Source organism: Amblyomma americanum, chromosome 9 (assembly GCF_052857255.1).
Source record: "Amblyomma americanum isolate KBUSLIRL-KWMA chromosome 9, ASM5285725v1, whole genome shotgun sequence".
Lineage (NCBI taxonomy): Eukaryota > Metazoa > Arthropoda > Arachnida > Ixodida > Ixodidae > Amblyomma > Amblyomma americanum.
In genome coordinates this window covers 111,067,763-111,082,591 of record NC_135505.1, presented here as the reverse complement: position 1 = coordinate 111,082,591, position 14,829 = coordinate 111,067,763, and the positions used below count along the sequence as shown (strand labels likewise).

Here is a 14,829-nt window from a genome sequence, read left to right as displayed (position 1 = left end):
ACTCTATTGTGCCAGTTGTCTACTTTTTAGGGGTGTGTGAATATTCGAAATTTCATATACGAATCGAATATGTTTGATATTTGATTTGTATTTGTATTCAAAAATTGTATTCAAAAATTGTATTTGTATTCGTATTCAAAAAGAGGCCTTCGAATGAACCAGGCATTTCTTCCGGTCCCTTGAACTCCGAATGAATGAGGTTTAATAGTCATCATGTTATTTTTTGTTGCCAGTCTTGTCATTTTATCGATTTTGTTTTGCATGACCTCATTTTAGTTTGGATACTGTTATGCTGTCTAATGAAGTAGTATACATTTCTGTGCACATTGTTTTTTTGTATGGTACTGAGGCAGTCTGGTTTTGTTTGTTTTAGTTGCAAAGACCATAAACTATTTTGAAAAAAAAAAAAAGGGCAACGTTTGCTTGCTCATGGTTTTCTGAAATTTTTTTTGTACTGAACAGATATTTGATATTCGAAGCCATTTTTTCTTCATATTCGTATTCGATTCGTATTAGAAAATTTCAATATTCGCACACCCCTACTGTTTTGCTTTTGATGTGCTTGTATATTAAACGGTGGAATTGTCAAACCAAACAGGATGGTTGGCTGCTGTTCTGCATTAATTTCCTCATTGGTGTCTCTTCTCTGCATCAGCTGAACACAGTAGGGAAAGTCGAACAACTCCAGAAGTGTGTTCATGGATAGGCGGTTGTACCAAACATTGCGCAGCACAATGACACGATATCCATGTCGAATGCAATATGAATGTACCCATTTCCTGAATCTATGCGGGCTATAGAAGCTGCTGAACTTGACTAAGTCGAGTGTTTGCTTGTCAGTAGGGGTTTTCTGCCCTCGATACCGCGCTTCAATGGATGAAAATGGGGTATGCACAGCTCAAAAGTGCAATTAGATTATTGTTTCACGGTACGAAAGTGAAAACGGCCATTCCACTGACCTGTCTGCAGTTCCCTTTTGGCCAGAGAGCTGCCCAAAAGAATAAACGTTCCCAGGTGTTCTGTGGAATTTGTGAGCAATCAGGGTTAGTGGGCAGTTATGTAAAACCAGCCACTGATAACCTATTACGAGGTACCAAGTGCAGGCTAAGCAACAGCTGCAACCCGTGATAACACGGAGGTGATGGGAGTGAGTTCCAAGGGAGGGCAAATTCAGTAGTGGGTGGATGAGATCACTAAGTTCGTGGGGATAGGTAGACTGCAGCTGCCAGAGTGCAGGGATAAGTGGAGAAATGCCTGTGTGCTGCTGTGGGCATACAGTAAAACCTCCATAATTCGAACTCGGTCAATTCGAAATCCCGGATAATTGAAAGGTTTTCTGCGGTCCCGTATTTTCCAATGTAAATTTGGCCGGATAATTCGAGCAGGTGGCCTGAGCCAGCCCTCTTAATTCGAAAATTTGGGGTGCTATGCGGCAATGCCTGATCCATGTTTCGCTGCAAACCCGGCAAAACGACGGCCCTACGCAGCCGCAATGCAAAGCCACATAGCAATGGCGATGATATATAGGTGAAGCGCCCCAGCCGGAGCACTCTCGGCACAAAAATCGGTCCACAGTGCGCCCCGCGCACCGCCGAAACGCGCTTCTGCAGAGGAGAAGACGTGCTTCACTGCAACACGGCGGGCATACCTGTTTTTGTCACGTGTTCCGTACCGCGACCACCGCGATTGCTCTTCCCCCGTGCCTCCGACGCTGCAAGTACGCCGCCACAACCGCCACGCAGGTCTCGCCTGCGTCATTTCTTTGTGCTGTGCGCGGTGGTTAGGGGTCGACTACTGTGCCGTTTTTTTTTTTTTTTTTTTGGGCTGTGCAGGAGGGCTAGCTTTGTGACCGTACCAGTGAACGAAATGCCGAAGTACAAGACTTTTTTAACGCTGCAGCAGAAGTTCTGCTTGATCCAAGAAGCAGGCAAGAACGCTTGTTCCAAGACTGAGTTGGCTAAAAGGCACGGCGTGCCCCTCTCGACGTTGTCCACAATACTGAGCAACAAGTCGGAAGATACTAGGGGCCTACGGCAAGACATATTCTTCGAAGCGGTCACGAGTGCGGGCTCCCACGTATCAAGATGTGGAATCTGCTCTGCTTCGCTGGCTGCAGAAAGCAAACGCAGCCCACCTTCCCATCAATAAAACGCTACTGCACGAGAAGGCCAACGACCTAGCTCTACAACTTGGGCACGAAGAATTCAAATGCAGTAACGGATGGTTTTGCCGTTCTAAAGAATGCAGTAAGTTGACATTTCTGACCGTCTGGGGTGAGAGCGGCAGCACTAACGAGAGCGTTGTCGAGGATTGGAAAAAGTGCACTTTGGCGCCGCTGCTTAGAGAGTACGGTGCAGACGATGTTTACAACCTTGACGAGGCTGCACTTTTTTATAAGATGCTGCCAACAAAAACGTTTGCAGTGAAAAACACTGCAATCAAGGGTAGAAAACAGGCCAAGGACAGGATTACTGGGCTGCTGGGCACGAACATGTGCGGTAAACACGAACTGCCGCTACTGGTTGTCGGGAAGATGGGGAAGCTTCGCTGCTTCAAAAATGCGCGGCTGCCGCCAAAGGATGAACTCGTCTACAGGCACAGTAGGAAACCTGGGTGACGGGTGCAATATTTGAGGAGTACGTGCGGCAAGTTAACCGCAAGTTTGCGGCCACAGGCAGGAATGTCCTATTTGTCGTCGACAACTGCCCGGCACATGGCGACATCCCACACCTCCAGGCCATCAGGATGGTATTTTTACCTCCGAACACCACTTCGATCTCACAGCCGATGGACCAAGGCGTCATTCACCACACAAGGAAGATTAATCGGCACCACCTGCTCAAGCGCATGCTCCTTTGCTATGACAATGGCTAGGAGTACTCCGTCGACCTCCTCGGAGCCATATGCCTCATGATGTACGCTTGGAAACAAGTGGAGCCCACATTGATCAGGCGGTGTTTTGAGCACGCTGGTTTTTCCAGTGGAAGCACTGTTGATGCCGATGCAGACTACCCATGTACGCTTGACGAAGAAGGAGCAGAGTATTGCGACCGCATCAGTGCACTCTGCGCAGAGGAGGATGAGTCCAACACAGTCGGCGTCGCCGAGTATCCGAACTTTGAGAGTGATGAGCAGACAGGCTACTCGGACTTGGAGAGTGAGATTACCGCTGTTGCGAACACGCTTGATGACAGCGACGAGAGCGACGACGACACCGACGAGCCTCTCCGCACACCTGCTCTCGATGAAGTCATCGGATCGCTGAACTTTATCCTCAGTTTTGTTGAGCGCCACAGTGGAAGTTCTGAAATGTTTCACCTAGTTGGCCAACTTGAGAACATGACCTTCGAAGCCGCAAACTACCGGACGCGGCAAACCAGCATCTCTGATTACTTTCAGTAATTCAAAATATGCCGAATAAAGGTAGCGCGTTCCTGCAAAGAATTTTTTTGCCTGCGTCGTATTTCTTGGCGTGTTCGGTTAATTCGAAAAAAACCCGCTTAATTCGAAGATTTCTCATGGTCCCGATGACTTAGAATTAATGAGGTTTTACTGTAGTTGGGCCAGTGATGATGATGACAATGAAGGAAGCATGACTCGCCTATTGTATGCACTCTGCAGACTGGCGCCAGCTGCTGCAGCAGCGAAGGACCGAGGTGGATGACCCTGAGCTGCTGGACCTGGAGCCGGACGTCCGCTATTTTAACTCCTCGGAGCTCGGCGCGGCTACTCTTGAGCAGCTGCTGAACGAGCAGCCGCACAACGTGGAGCTGTGGCTGCGGCTTGCCTACCGACACCTGTACGGCCGACTCAGGTGATGTCTTGGGGTACTGGTGCAGTACTCTGCTTAAAACTGTTGGTACGCAGCCCTGTTTGTCCTTTTGTGCTTCACACGGGGGCAAATTATTTGATGCATGACTGTTAGGTAATGCTACTAGACCGTTCAGGAAGATTCACGGCCTTGTGCAGGTGATTCTGTGCCCTTTGAGAATCCATGTCCCTCATTTCTCGATGTCATTTAGACTGTTAGACTGCTACCAACACGTGGTGCAGCCGCCACGGTGGCTCAGTGGTTACGGCGCTCGACTGCTGGCCCAAAAGACGCGGGTTCGATCCTGGCCGCGGTGGTCGAATTTCGATGGAGGTGAAATTCTAGAGACCCGTGTACTGTGCGATGTCAGTGCACGTTAAAGAACCCCAGGTGGTCGAAATTTCCGGAGCCTTTTACTACGGCGTCTCTCATAGCCTGAGTTGCTTTGAGACGTTAAATAGCCCGAGTTGCTTTGATACGTTAAACCCCCATAAACCAACCAAACCAAACCAACCAACACCAACATGTGGTGGCACATGCGTTTGCTCTCTGCATGCTTGTGTGTAACCCTTGAGTGCATGCTTGCATTTTTCAGCGAGGCTAGTGAACCGGAGCTGCGGCTGGACCATGCGCTGAACGTGTTCTCGCAAGCGCTGGAGAACAACCGGGGCAGTCCCGAGGTGTGGTGCCACTACCTGGGCTGGTACGCGGCACACCCGCAGTGCTCAGACCTCGACTACCTGTGCCACAAGGCCCTGGACTACTGTTGCCACAACTCGGTCTGGTGGAAGGTGCGTGGAGCAGCAGCATTGGTTCCTCCCTTCCTGCATGGGTCATCTTTTCAGCAAGGGTCTTTTCGTATTTTCCTTCCTCACGGTCATAATGGTGCTGCACAATTCCGTGCGAAAGCTCAGTGTGCTGGCTAGAGTGACTACACCAGAGCACTACGCCAGTCGGAGGTGACGGCTTTAATAATAGACGACAGATTGGCATCATTCAATGCACACGCTGACCCAAACACCGAATTCGTGTCATCCTGTGGAAGACAGGCACGGCCACTAGGAAAGCGACAAACTTTTCTATAAAGTATGGGTTTTCTGTATGGGAATTAAACGTGCAGTCAACATTACCCATTTGTATTAGACTGTGTACTTGACTTTGCTGAACTTGTGGTTCCTTGGTGGCACTGCTTGCGCAGAAATCTCGGGTGTTCAAGGGTTGTATCTTGGGCTAATGGCTGCTACCTGCCCTCTAATCCTGACGTCTTTTGCACTGGATGGTTCTGTTCCTGCAAACTGTAGGGGGGAAGTTTGGTCACCAGTAAAGCTTTCGGAGGACCTTTGTCTAACTTACCTACTGTGGCATTTCATTCACGTAAAAAGGGCTCCTCAGGAGGGAAGAATGTAAGCTTTAGTGTCACAAAAGCCGGAGAAGGCATAAATGCATGCCTGCAGTTGGGAACGCGGCCAGTTGCTCTTTTCACTAGTGATGGTAGGCAGTTGATAGCAGTATAGTAATGAGAAGCATGCTATCTTCGCCTTTTCCTCTTGATGATAGCGGGCTAGCAAACGACAGCTTTCCCCTGCAGTGGAGCGGAAACTTCACAGCTGAAACATTTCCTTTCTTTATGCGCAGAGGAATATGGCCCTCGGTTGCAGTTATAGTTTCCTTCTAAAACATAGTGCACTGGTGATGTTTCTAACCTGCCTGCACACTTTTTAACATTTGAGAGCCATGGCAAGAACGCTATTTTCGATTACAACTAATTTTTCGGTACGTCCTGTGACATGAAGCTTCTATAGATGGTGCAAGCTGTAGCTGGAGTAGCATGCTAGGCTAACAACCAGGCAGACCTCTCCTGTATTCTTTAAACTCTCTCCCCTCCTCCTCCTCCGGTAGTATCAGTGGAGTGAGGTAACTGCACAGCGAGCAGCGTGCAGGCATCCGTCCTGCGACTCAACTATTGACGGAGTTACGTAGTTACAGATGATCTGCCTCTGCGCCTTTCTCTTTTCTGCCAAAAATCGTTGTTGTCGGGTGTAATGTGCAGTCATTGCCACTCATTGGACCATCTTTCCTTGTGCAGTGTGTGACCCTGGTGGAGTCACTGCGCTCCAAAGGCCAGCTGTGCCAGCAGCAGCTGTACCACCTTACCCAGGGCCTGTCAGGGGGAAAGCAGCCAGACTCTCACTGCATCCTCGAGGTGGTCCTGTATTGGGCCCAGCTGTGCGCCACTGCCGGAAACATGCCGCTTGCCTTCCTCATTCTGAAGGTAACGAGTGGGGGTGGGGGGTGTTGAGAGGGATGGCCTAAATTGCACTGGCTCCAAAAACCTCCGAGGAGCCTAAAGATGTCTTCAGGCACTCTGGAGGTTTCGTTTCATGAAGCACTGATGGGACAAAGTTCTTCCGATTGGGGTGTGCAGACGTCTGTCAAGTCGGTCATCGGGTTCGAGCACTTCGTGGACTCCCAGGCCGTCGCTGACGAGCTGATGGACACGACAACGCGCGACATCCTCCAGTGTGCCAACATGCTGCTCTCGCCCAATGATCTCTGCTTCCTGTGGCTGTGCTACATCCACTTTGTCGAGTTCCGGACACTGCCAGCCACTCTGTTCTGCGTCGAGCGAGGATCTGTTGGCCGACTCTGCTGCTCGGTACGTGAAGACTCCAGTCATGTGAGCACTCGAGAGCAGAGTAAACGCTGCAAAGTTCGAGGCAACCTTGCATGTGTGTATACCCTGCGGGTCATCTTGTATGGGGGGTGCCACAGATGTTTGCTGTGGGAGATGGAGCGGGATGAGTGCAAGCCTCTAATGCAGATGCAGTTGTGCGTGTTTTGTACCTCTTCTTTGCCTTTTTCTATACCCTGGCCCTAGCGTTTGTGGGCATTGCTTTTCTCTCTGACTCAAGTTACTTTTCTGCCTGGACACCAGAAAATAATTGGTCTGGTGCAGCTTAAGTTGGCAGTTGAGCTCCACCCGCATTCGTGACTAGGAAATGTAGTATGTAGTTCAAGCTTTTTGTTTTGCCTAAACTAGTAGCTTATCACATCATGCTACGCTTGCCTTCTCTTGGAATCCACTCCGTTACCCTTAAGGACCAGCGGTTAGGTTACCTTGCCTTCGCATTACATGCCCTGCCCAAACCCATTTCTTCCTCTTAATTTCGACTAGGGGGCCGGCAGAAGGTTACATGAGTGGATGAGATTAAGAAGTCTGCGGGCATATGGTGGGCGCAGCTGGCAAAGGAAAGGGTTAATTGGAGAGACGTGGGAGAGGCCTTTGCCCCGTAGTGGGCGTGGTCAGGCTGATGATGATGATGATGAATCGCATGATGAGACACTAAGCATAGAGTCTTGATGTCTCTTAATTTGTTTATTGGAGTAAAATATTGAAATGCTGATTTCGTTTGCTGCTGTGGCTGCGACACTGCAGACCATGGGCTTTAGCTGCCAACTGCTCTTTCTTTGAATTGCATTCTGCTGCAGGGTGATTGTGTGCACTTTTGAGTTCCTCTGGTGATTCCATTCGTTTCTCTCTCTTTTGCCCACTTATTTTGCAGGACTTCTTTGAGATTCCCTGGAGCCAGCGAGAGACATTGACCCAGTCTCTGGATGCCCTGCTGTGTGCCCACCACGAAGGTGTGGACGAACTGGGTGGCCCTGACAAGTGCGTCCCCCTCTTCGCTAGCCACTTGAGCCTGCTGGCCAGCCGGTCCATGTGAGTGTTCTTGCACTTTGGCGCAGTGGGCACCCATTTTATTCTGGCACAGTCAATTTCGCCCTTTTGGCATCGCAGTCGGAACTGAGCCTAATGTCATGACAGTCTAGACTTTCATTTCATTGGTTTCATAGCTTGAAGATTTTTCAACATTTTGGGCAGTAAAAGATACCCAGCTGTCTCATTAGCTCGAGCGAGCTGTCGCATTAACTCGGACAGTTGCCGCTGGTTTTGGAATTGCCACTTTGGAACAGTCACTTCAGTCATATAATTGAGGGTTTTTTTTTTTTTTTTCACTGCTATGAATAGTTTTTGCTAGAGGTAAGTGAATATCAAATTTTCGGTTTCAAAGTGAGTGTGAATAATGAAAACCAGTTGCTAATTGAATTGAATATGCGGATCAAATCAAATTGAATATTTTCGAATAAGGTCAAATACCGGAACGGCTGCCTCAAATTAAAGACAAATGCTTTTCTACAAAATACAGTTGTGAAAAAAAAAAGTTATTGCTAACAGATTTTGTTTTCACCTATCATTGGCATAAGTTACTATACCTGTGAAGCCTTCTAGGTGTTTTAATTAAAGGAGGGGGAATCAGGTAGTAGAAATAGTTCTGTCATGAAGCATTGTAAGGTGGCCGTAAGGTATCCGCAGATACCTCCTGACTGAGGAGTGTCATCAGTGATAAAATGGGAGGGGCAAGACACAGGGCACTGCTAACGAAACACAACGAGGCGGTTCGTGAAACGGACACATGAGCAGCAACCTGAACTGCAACGCTAGCTGGACCATTCTTTCCACGCTCCCTCCCGACCCATGAAAACAAAGCTCCGCTTGTGCAACACAGTCCCGAACGCACCGTTCATGATGACACGTATCCCGCTTGCTCCATGCGTATCGGATTCGCCGAACTACGAGCCCAGTGTTGGGCCCACACACTGTCGCATACTGAAGGCACGAAAACCAAACCATGTCGTTAGATGCCCCAGTGCGCGAGGGCAGCGCTGGTTGCGATGGGGGTTGTGCAGTCTAGCTTCGAGGTCAGTGTTTCTGTAGTGCACTCTTTTCTTGTCCTCTGTGGCCTAAGTGACGGAACCTGAGAACAGTCATAATGGTTGCCGCAAAACAAGCGCAGCAGCGCATGCGGGCTGTAACTTAGCCCCTTCCGTTATCTTCCACAAGCCGGGCTGCTTCCATGTGCATTGAGTCTTTGCCAGTCAGGGTCGCTGCCAGTCAGGGTCGCTGCCAGCAGGGTCACGGCCAGCTGTCTGTCGCCTGCGTCATGCCACTTGGTGCTGCGCTTTGTTTTCCGACCCACAAGCATGCAGTGGCTCTTGATGGCCATCAGTGCATTGATTTTATGCAAGGCCTAGCACGCGGTGGGCTTTTGATGCATGCTGGCACTTGATTGCAGTTTGTGAATGTTGCGATGTTGCACCACAAGTTTAGGTGATCAAGCAATTCATAATATCTGAATGTTTAGGAGGTTGGAATATAGTTTGAAATGAGAGTGAAAGTGTGGGGCACGAATCGAATTGAATAGATAACACAATTCACAAAGCATTCAAAGCTTCGAATATTTGCACACCCAGCGTTCTTGCTTGTTGGTTTAGTTTGTTTTTTGAACGTTTGTTTCAAGTGTCTCTCATCACATCACATCACTTTATTGCCTTAAAGACCCCCAATTAGGGGGTATTACATTTTTTTAATATGCCTTTGTTTTCTTGTGTATCGAGAATGGTTATTGTAGTTTCAGTGTGTGTTACAAAGACATTTATGCAAGGGTGGATGTTGTTCACCTCACCCAAGCAAAAAATTTACAAACTATGGCGAACCTTTTTTCTGCCAATATAAAGTGAGAGAAAAAATTCACAGGGACAGCTAATTACATTATGCGTTGGCAATGTGATCGCATTAGGAGCTGCTGATGTTTTGTGTCATTCTTTCATGGTTGTGCTTGAGGACCCGTACACATCTGTCTGCACACAATCATTCTCTTCAGGTCCTCAGCCAGTGGTTAGAGGTGGCGACACAGACGCAATGAAGATACATCGATACATGTAGTTGGCGGGACGATGCATTTTATTCCTCATTGGGGCTTCTAATGCTTTCACATCAATGGAACCCCCATAAATCTGCTCCTGCACATAAGCTCAGCACAGTGTGGGTTGACCTGATTGCATCAAAGAAAAGAGGGGATTTCCAGAGGGAAAGGAGGGATTCATTCTACTCTCGTCCTCAGATTTCTTCCACCCTTTCCTTCTGTAAGCTGGCTCAGCTTGCGTTTTGTTGGGGTAGTGGGACCTCCCCTGAATGAGAGCTGCCTGCATGATGCAGGGCGGCTGATGCCGTGACCCTCTGCAACACAGCGTTGGAGGAAAATCCAGCCTGGTCCGACGGCTGGCTGCAGCTGGTGGAGCTCCACATGAAGTCTGGTGACACGGAAGAGGCCGCCAATGTGAGGAAACCATTGCTGGAGGGATTTTGGGATGAATTGGGGAATGGAATGACGATGCAACTGCACTTTCAAAAGAAGGTGGCAACAAAAAAAAAAAAAAATGGCCACCAGTTGCCATACCGGTGTAATGGGCATGTTGCGGGAGCTTCTCTGTGGCTTCTTTGCTATCGCACACAGAAGCGGGGTTTTCTCAGTTTTGCTGCAGCCTTTTGCACTCCACTGTGCACCAAAGGTGCTACGAATCCGAGGGGTATCAGTTTTCGCTGGTGCTACTTCCTCTGCTGCGCACAGAGGGCACCACGAATCCGGACTTGACATTCGGCCAGCTTGGTGGTGCTGTGCCATTCAGATTTCCTCGTCGCATGTGGGTAGAAAAATGAAGATTGTGAAAGAAAGCCTCACACTCCTTTGTTTTGCTACTCCCATGCCACTGGCACATACGCTACAGAACCAGGAAACCGCCCTTAAGAGCTGTCGCATTAAAAAGCCTGTGATTGAGTCAGTGACCATCATGGTCAAGCGTTGGTGCGGCAAGCCTGCCGCTACACCGTCTGTCATGCTGACTGTGCCGAGAGAAGGCAGGGGAACCCTCTAAAAACAAGTAGGAGAGCTTTGACCAGAGGCGTTTTTTGGGGCTTCTCTGATGACAGTTCTTTTTCTTTTCCTTATTTGTTTTTCAGGCCTTGCAGCAAGGTTTATCACAGCTCCCAACCGATGCACGTCTGGTCTTCAAGGCGGCATCGGGGAAGCTCAGCATGTCGGACATTGTCCTCCGCCAGCTGCTGGAGAACTTCGTGGACCACCACTTCCGAGTTGAGGACAATGCAGTTGCCGAAGTGCAGCGAAACATTGCTGAGTGAGCTCTGCTTTCTGTTCTGCCTTTAACCATGAGCTGCCTGTAGGTGAAGAGAGCAGAGTTTCAGTTGCAGCTAGGGTTTTGCAGTCTTTCTTGAGCATAGCTTGTCGCCCATCAATGCACCGAGAGGAAAAAAAGCCACTCTGAAGAGGTGGGGACCAGACCGTTGACCTCTTTGTTTGAAAACTGTCAGTGTTTAGCTGAGCCCATGGGCACCAGCATACACTGAGCGAAACGAGTGTTGCAGTGATCGATGCCAAAAAATGAAAACGCAGGCATGCACTCGTACCATGTCATGAAATGAGTAGCAGTGGTGGCAGTTGTCATGCAGGGCAGTGTGGATTCCCATTCCTCCACAGCAGTTACTAACAGTGTCATGTCCAGTCTCACTTTAAGCCGGACGGTAGTCATTAGCTGCTTGCCTCAAGACTTGATTGTCACATTAGCTGATTTTGTTATCACCTGCAGTCGGGGAGGTTTTTGTTTTGTTTACCTCTGAGCAGGATCATTTGAAAAAGTGGCTCAGCTGAGATCACATGCGGCATGCTTATACGATTGATTGCTTCTTTTACTTCTTTGCATATCACTTTGGGAGGAGTCAATAATCACTTTAGAATCTCGATGATCTTACAGGGTCGCAAAAAGTATGTCATCCGAAATTTATATCGTTGAATTTCACTATCACAATCAGGATCTGTAGTTGCTACCTGCACCAAATAGATGTATTCTCTTACCACTTCTAGCGAATAAAAAATCCTTGCACAGAAGCCGGGAATATGCACTGAGACAGATTTGTTTACAACTTACAGGATTTACCGTATTTACTCGAATCTAGGCAGACTCCGATTCTAACCCGACCCCCCTAAGTCCGAAGCCAGAAAAAAAAAAAAAGCTTGCCTCGAATGTAGGCTGAATGTAAAAAACTCCGTTTCATTGGCAGAAAACCCAGCATTTTTATTGCGTAAGCCCACATTCCGTAGGCACTCACGTATAAAGTTCATTTGTTGTCAGCATCACCATCCACAACATCGCTGTCTTTGTTGCTGAGTTCATCCCAGAGGGCATCATCCTCGCTTCTGTCCATCGCGTTTGAAATACAACACTTTTTGAAAGCACTAATGATTGTTTCATCTGGAATTTCATTCCACGCCGCGGCGATTCAGTTCGCCGGCTGGCCAAGCGAAGAACGCTTGATGCGCCCAGTTGGAGTGAGCTGATGTTTTTCCAACGTAAGCCAGTCGGTATAGGGCTTGGGAAGCCTATCTTTAAAGGGCTTATTAATGGCGGCGTCAAGCGGTTGGAGTTGGCTAGTCATGCCACCAGGGGTTATGGCGATGTCTGTCCCAGCACGAGAAAGCGTGGTTTTCACGCTGTCAGTCAGATGGCCGGGGTAGGGATCGAGGACTAGAAGTGAAGTGACTGCTTGCACAACGCGGCCCCTGGACGGCGTTCCCAAACCGTTTTCACCCAGTCCTCCATCAAGCCGCTGGACATCCAACCTTTGTCATGAACGCGCACAACCTTTCTGGGGAACTTTTTGCCCACTGGTAGAGTCTTGCGCTGGAATATTATGTATGGCAGGAGTTTTCGTCCATCGGCGGTGCAGCACAACATTACTGTCGTTCGCTGCTTTTCGTAACCCGCGGTCCTAAGTTTGACTTCCTTCGCACCCTTTTTGTTTGCGGTGTGTGCCATTGGCATGTCGAAAAACACCGGGGTCTGGCCAGCGTTTGCAATTTGCCCCAATTGGTAGCCCTTTTCCCGCCGTTTGTCCATCACGTAGCACTGAAACTTGAAAGCTTCTCCTTGAAGTCAGCGGGCAGCTTCTGACACACGGAGGTCCGTCGTCTCAGGCTGAACCCGAACCGTTTCATAAAGTGCGTTGCCCAGCCCCTGCTTGCTTTAAAATTGGCTCGTGTGACACCCTTCACGTTGGCAACTCCCCTGGCTTTCGCCCGGATAATCTGTGTCGTCACGGAGGTTCCCGATTGCCTTTGTTCCGTGATAAAATCGGCGACAACTTCTTCCACCTCATGGTGTCGATTCGTTTTTGGTCCAGTGAACTCCAAGCGGGTTGCTGCACAGCTGAGCAGTTAGGTCCGTTGTTTGCACCATCGTCGTACATTCTTTTCGTGCATGCCGAACTCGCGCTTCGCTTGCAGGTTCGAAGTTCTCTAGCGTGCAAAATGACCTTTCACTTAAAAGCTGCACTGTAGTGACACCGCTTAATTGGTGCCATCGCTTCTCAAGCACAGGTGGCGCACGCGTTTCGCAAGCACGTGGTTAAGGCACGACACTTGCAAAACTCAACCAACACAACTGCACTGAACGATCGCTTTCACGAAACTGCCAACTCTGTGCCCGTACCACGCAGGAGGAAGAGACAAGGGGCTGTCAAAGTGCATGCCAATCGCCATCATGTGATACAATCCACCCTTGCCGGCTAAATACCATTTATAAAAAAAGTACCGCCATCTACCCTCTCCTCCACTGTCTCCTCTCCTAAAATGCTTGTTTTTTTCCTTTGCTTTTTGCGGCGAAAGCAAGTCGACGGCGGCGCCCCTCGAAAGCCCCCTGTTGAAGCTTTCAGGCCAGGTGCGCGGCGGTAGCGGCGGTGCTTTTCCAAAGGATGGTGGCACTTTTCCGAAGGTACAGGGACTTCATTGCTGGCGTCAAAGCTCGCCGGCTCGACGACCCTCGCTGCATGAACGTGGGACTGCGAGATTTTGGAACAATGGACAGTAAGAAGCAGACGACGCGGTTCGCCTGTGTGGCCGTGGGGACCACTCATCCGTGCCTGAGCGACCACGTCACCATACAGCTACCGTAGAATTCGCGAAAATGAGCCTCGGGCGCACATGCAGAACCGCATGCACACAGCAGCCCGAGTTTGGTGCAGCAGCTTGAGCGAGCCGTCATGCCGCTAGCTTTAGTGGTCAAACCATGGTACTTGGTCAAACCAACCCCCCCCCCCACTTTCGCATATCGTTTTCTCGAAAAAAACATCGGCCGAGATTCGAGTAAATACGGTATTTACAACGGCGTGCCACCGCTGACTGTTTGCAGTGCATAATGTGTGACCGGTGATTGTGGTTCTCCCGACATGCGGGCAGCACATCGTGCTTGAGGGTGCGGTCACACCTCACGCGTTCGTATCATCCATAGAGGTGCTGGAGAGTTTCCAGGACATGAATTTCTGTGCATTGCACACACTGCTCTTTGGCGAGGAAATTCCACAAATCTTCATGTCATCCCTGATTGTACCATTGAAACTATACTTGACATGTTACTGTTTTCTTTCAGCCTTGTTGCTCATTACTGGCGTAAACATTTTTTTGAACTAAGGTGTGCTAACATTTGGTTTGCCCATTGCGCCGTGGCTCAGTTCTGGAGAGTAAGGCATTTGTGGCGGTGTGACCATAGTGTGGCCATTGCATGCCTCTGACTGTGTTTGCCACATGGTGCATGACTATGTGAACGCAGTGCATGCTGTAGTATCGTGAATAGTAGAGCATCAGGTGTGCTGTGAGGTTTGTTGTTTGTCGCTGAAGCACATTGCTGTTCTACCACCAAAACTCTCTGTAATAACTGTTGGGCTCATAAGTAATGTGCATTTCATTGAAGTGCAAATGTAACTTGAGGTATGCCACGGAATGCCTGGTACTAGCATCTTCTTTTCTTTCTTCCTACAGCTGTGCCATTTCTTTTCCAAAGCTTGTCAATGAAGCCGATAGTCATGCCGTCTATACAAAGCTGAATTTCATGTGAGTACTAGTTTTGTTGGTTTTGGTTGGTGTATTGGATCAGTACATTCAATAATAACCTGTGTAAGAATGTTCTGTGGATTATTTATTTCTGAGGTACTCATGCCTGTTCAGGCTCAGTCTGGAACAAGAATGATAGAGCGAGAGGCAGCTGGTAGCTGCTAGAACAGTAACCTGTGTTAGCCCCAAGACTCAGCCACGCAGTTCAGGCCTCCCTAC

At 49.0% G+C, this 14,829-nt stretch overlaps 1 protein-coding gene across 10 annotated transcripts in view; it reads left to right on the top strand.

Moving 5' to 3' along the window:
• LOC144104072 (uncharacterized) overlaps window positions 1-14,829 on the top strand; it is an 85,271-nt gene that overhangs the window by 60,109 nt on the left and 10,333 nt on the right. For all 10 annotated transcript variants that reach the window (XR_013308428.1, XR_013308429.1, XR_013308427.1 and 7 more), the window contains exons 21-28: window positions 3,622-3,814; window positions 4,407-4,602; window positions 5,898-6,083; window positions 6,237-6,467; window positions 7,375-7,532; window positions 9,870-9,990; window positions 10,671-10,846; window positions 14,539-14,610. Coding sequence is in view for 5 of the 10 variants with exons in the window: in XM_077636863.1 (XP_077492989.1) it covers window positions 3,622-3,814; window positions 4,407-4,602; window positions 5,898-6,083; window positions 6,237-6,467; window positions 7,375-7,532; window positions 9,870-9,990; window positions 10,671-10,846; window positions 14,539-14,610 (1,333 nt within the window). In the remaining 5 variants the exon portion in view is untranslated. The remainder of the gene's footprint in view (window positions 1-3,621; window positions 3,815-4,406; window positions 4,603-5,897; window positions 6,084-6,236; window positions 6,468-7,374; window positions 7,533-9,869; window positions 9,991-10,670; window positions 10,847-14,538; window positions 14,611-14,829) is intronic.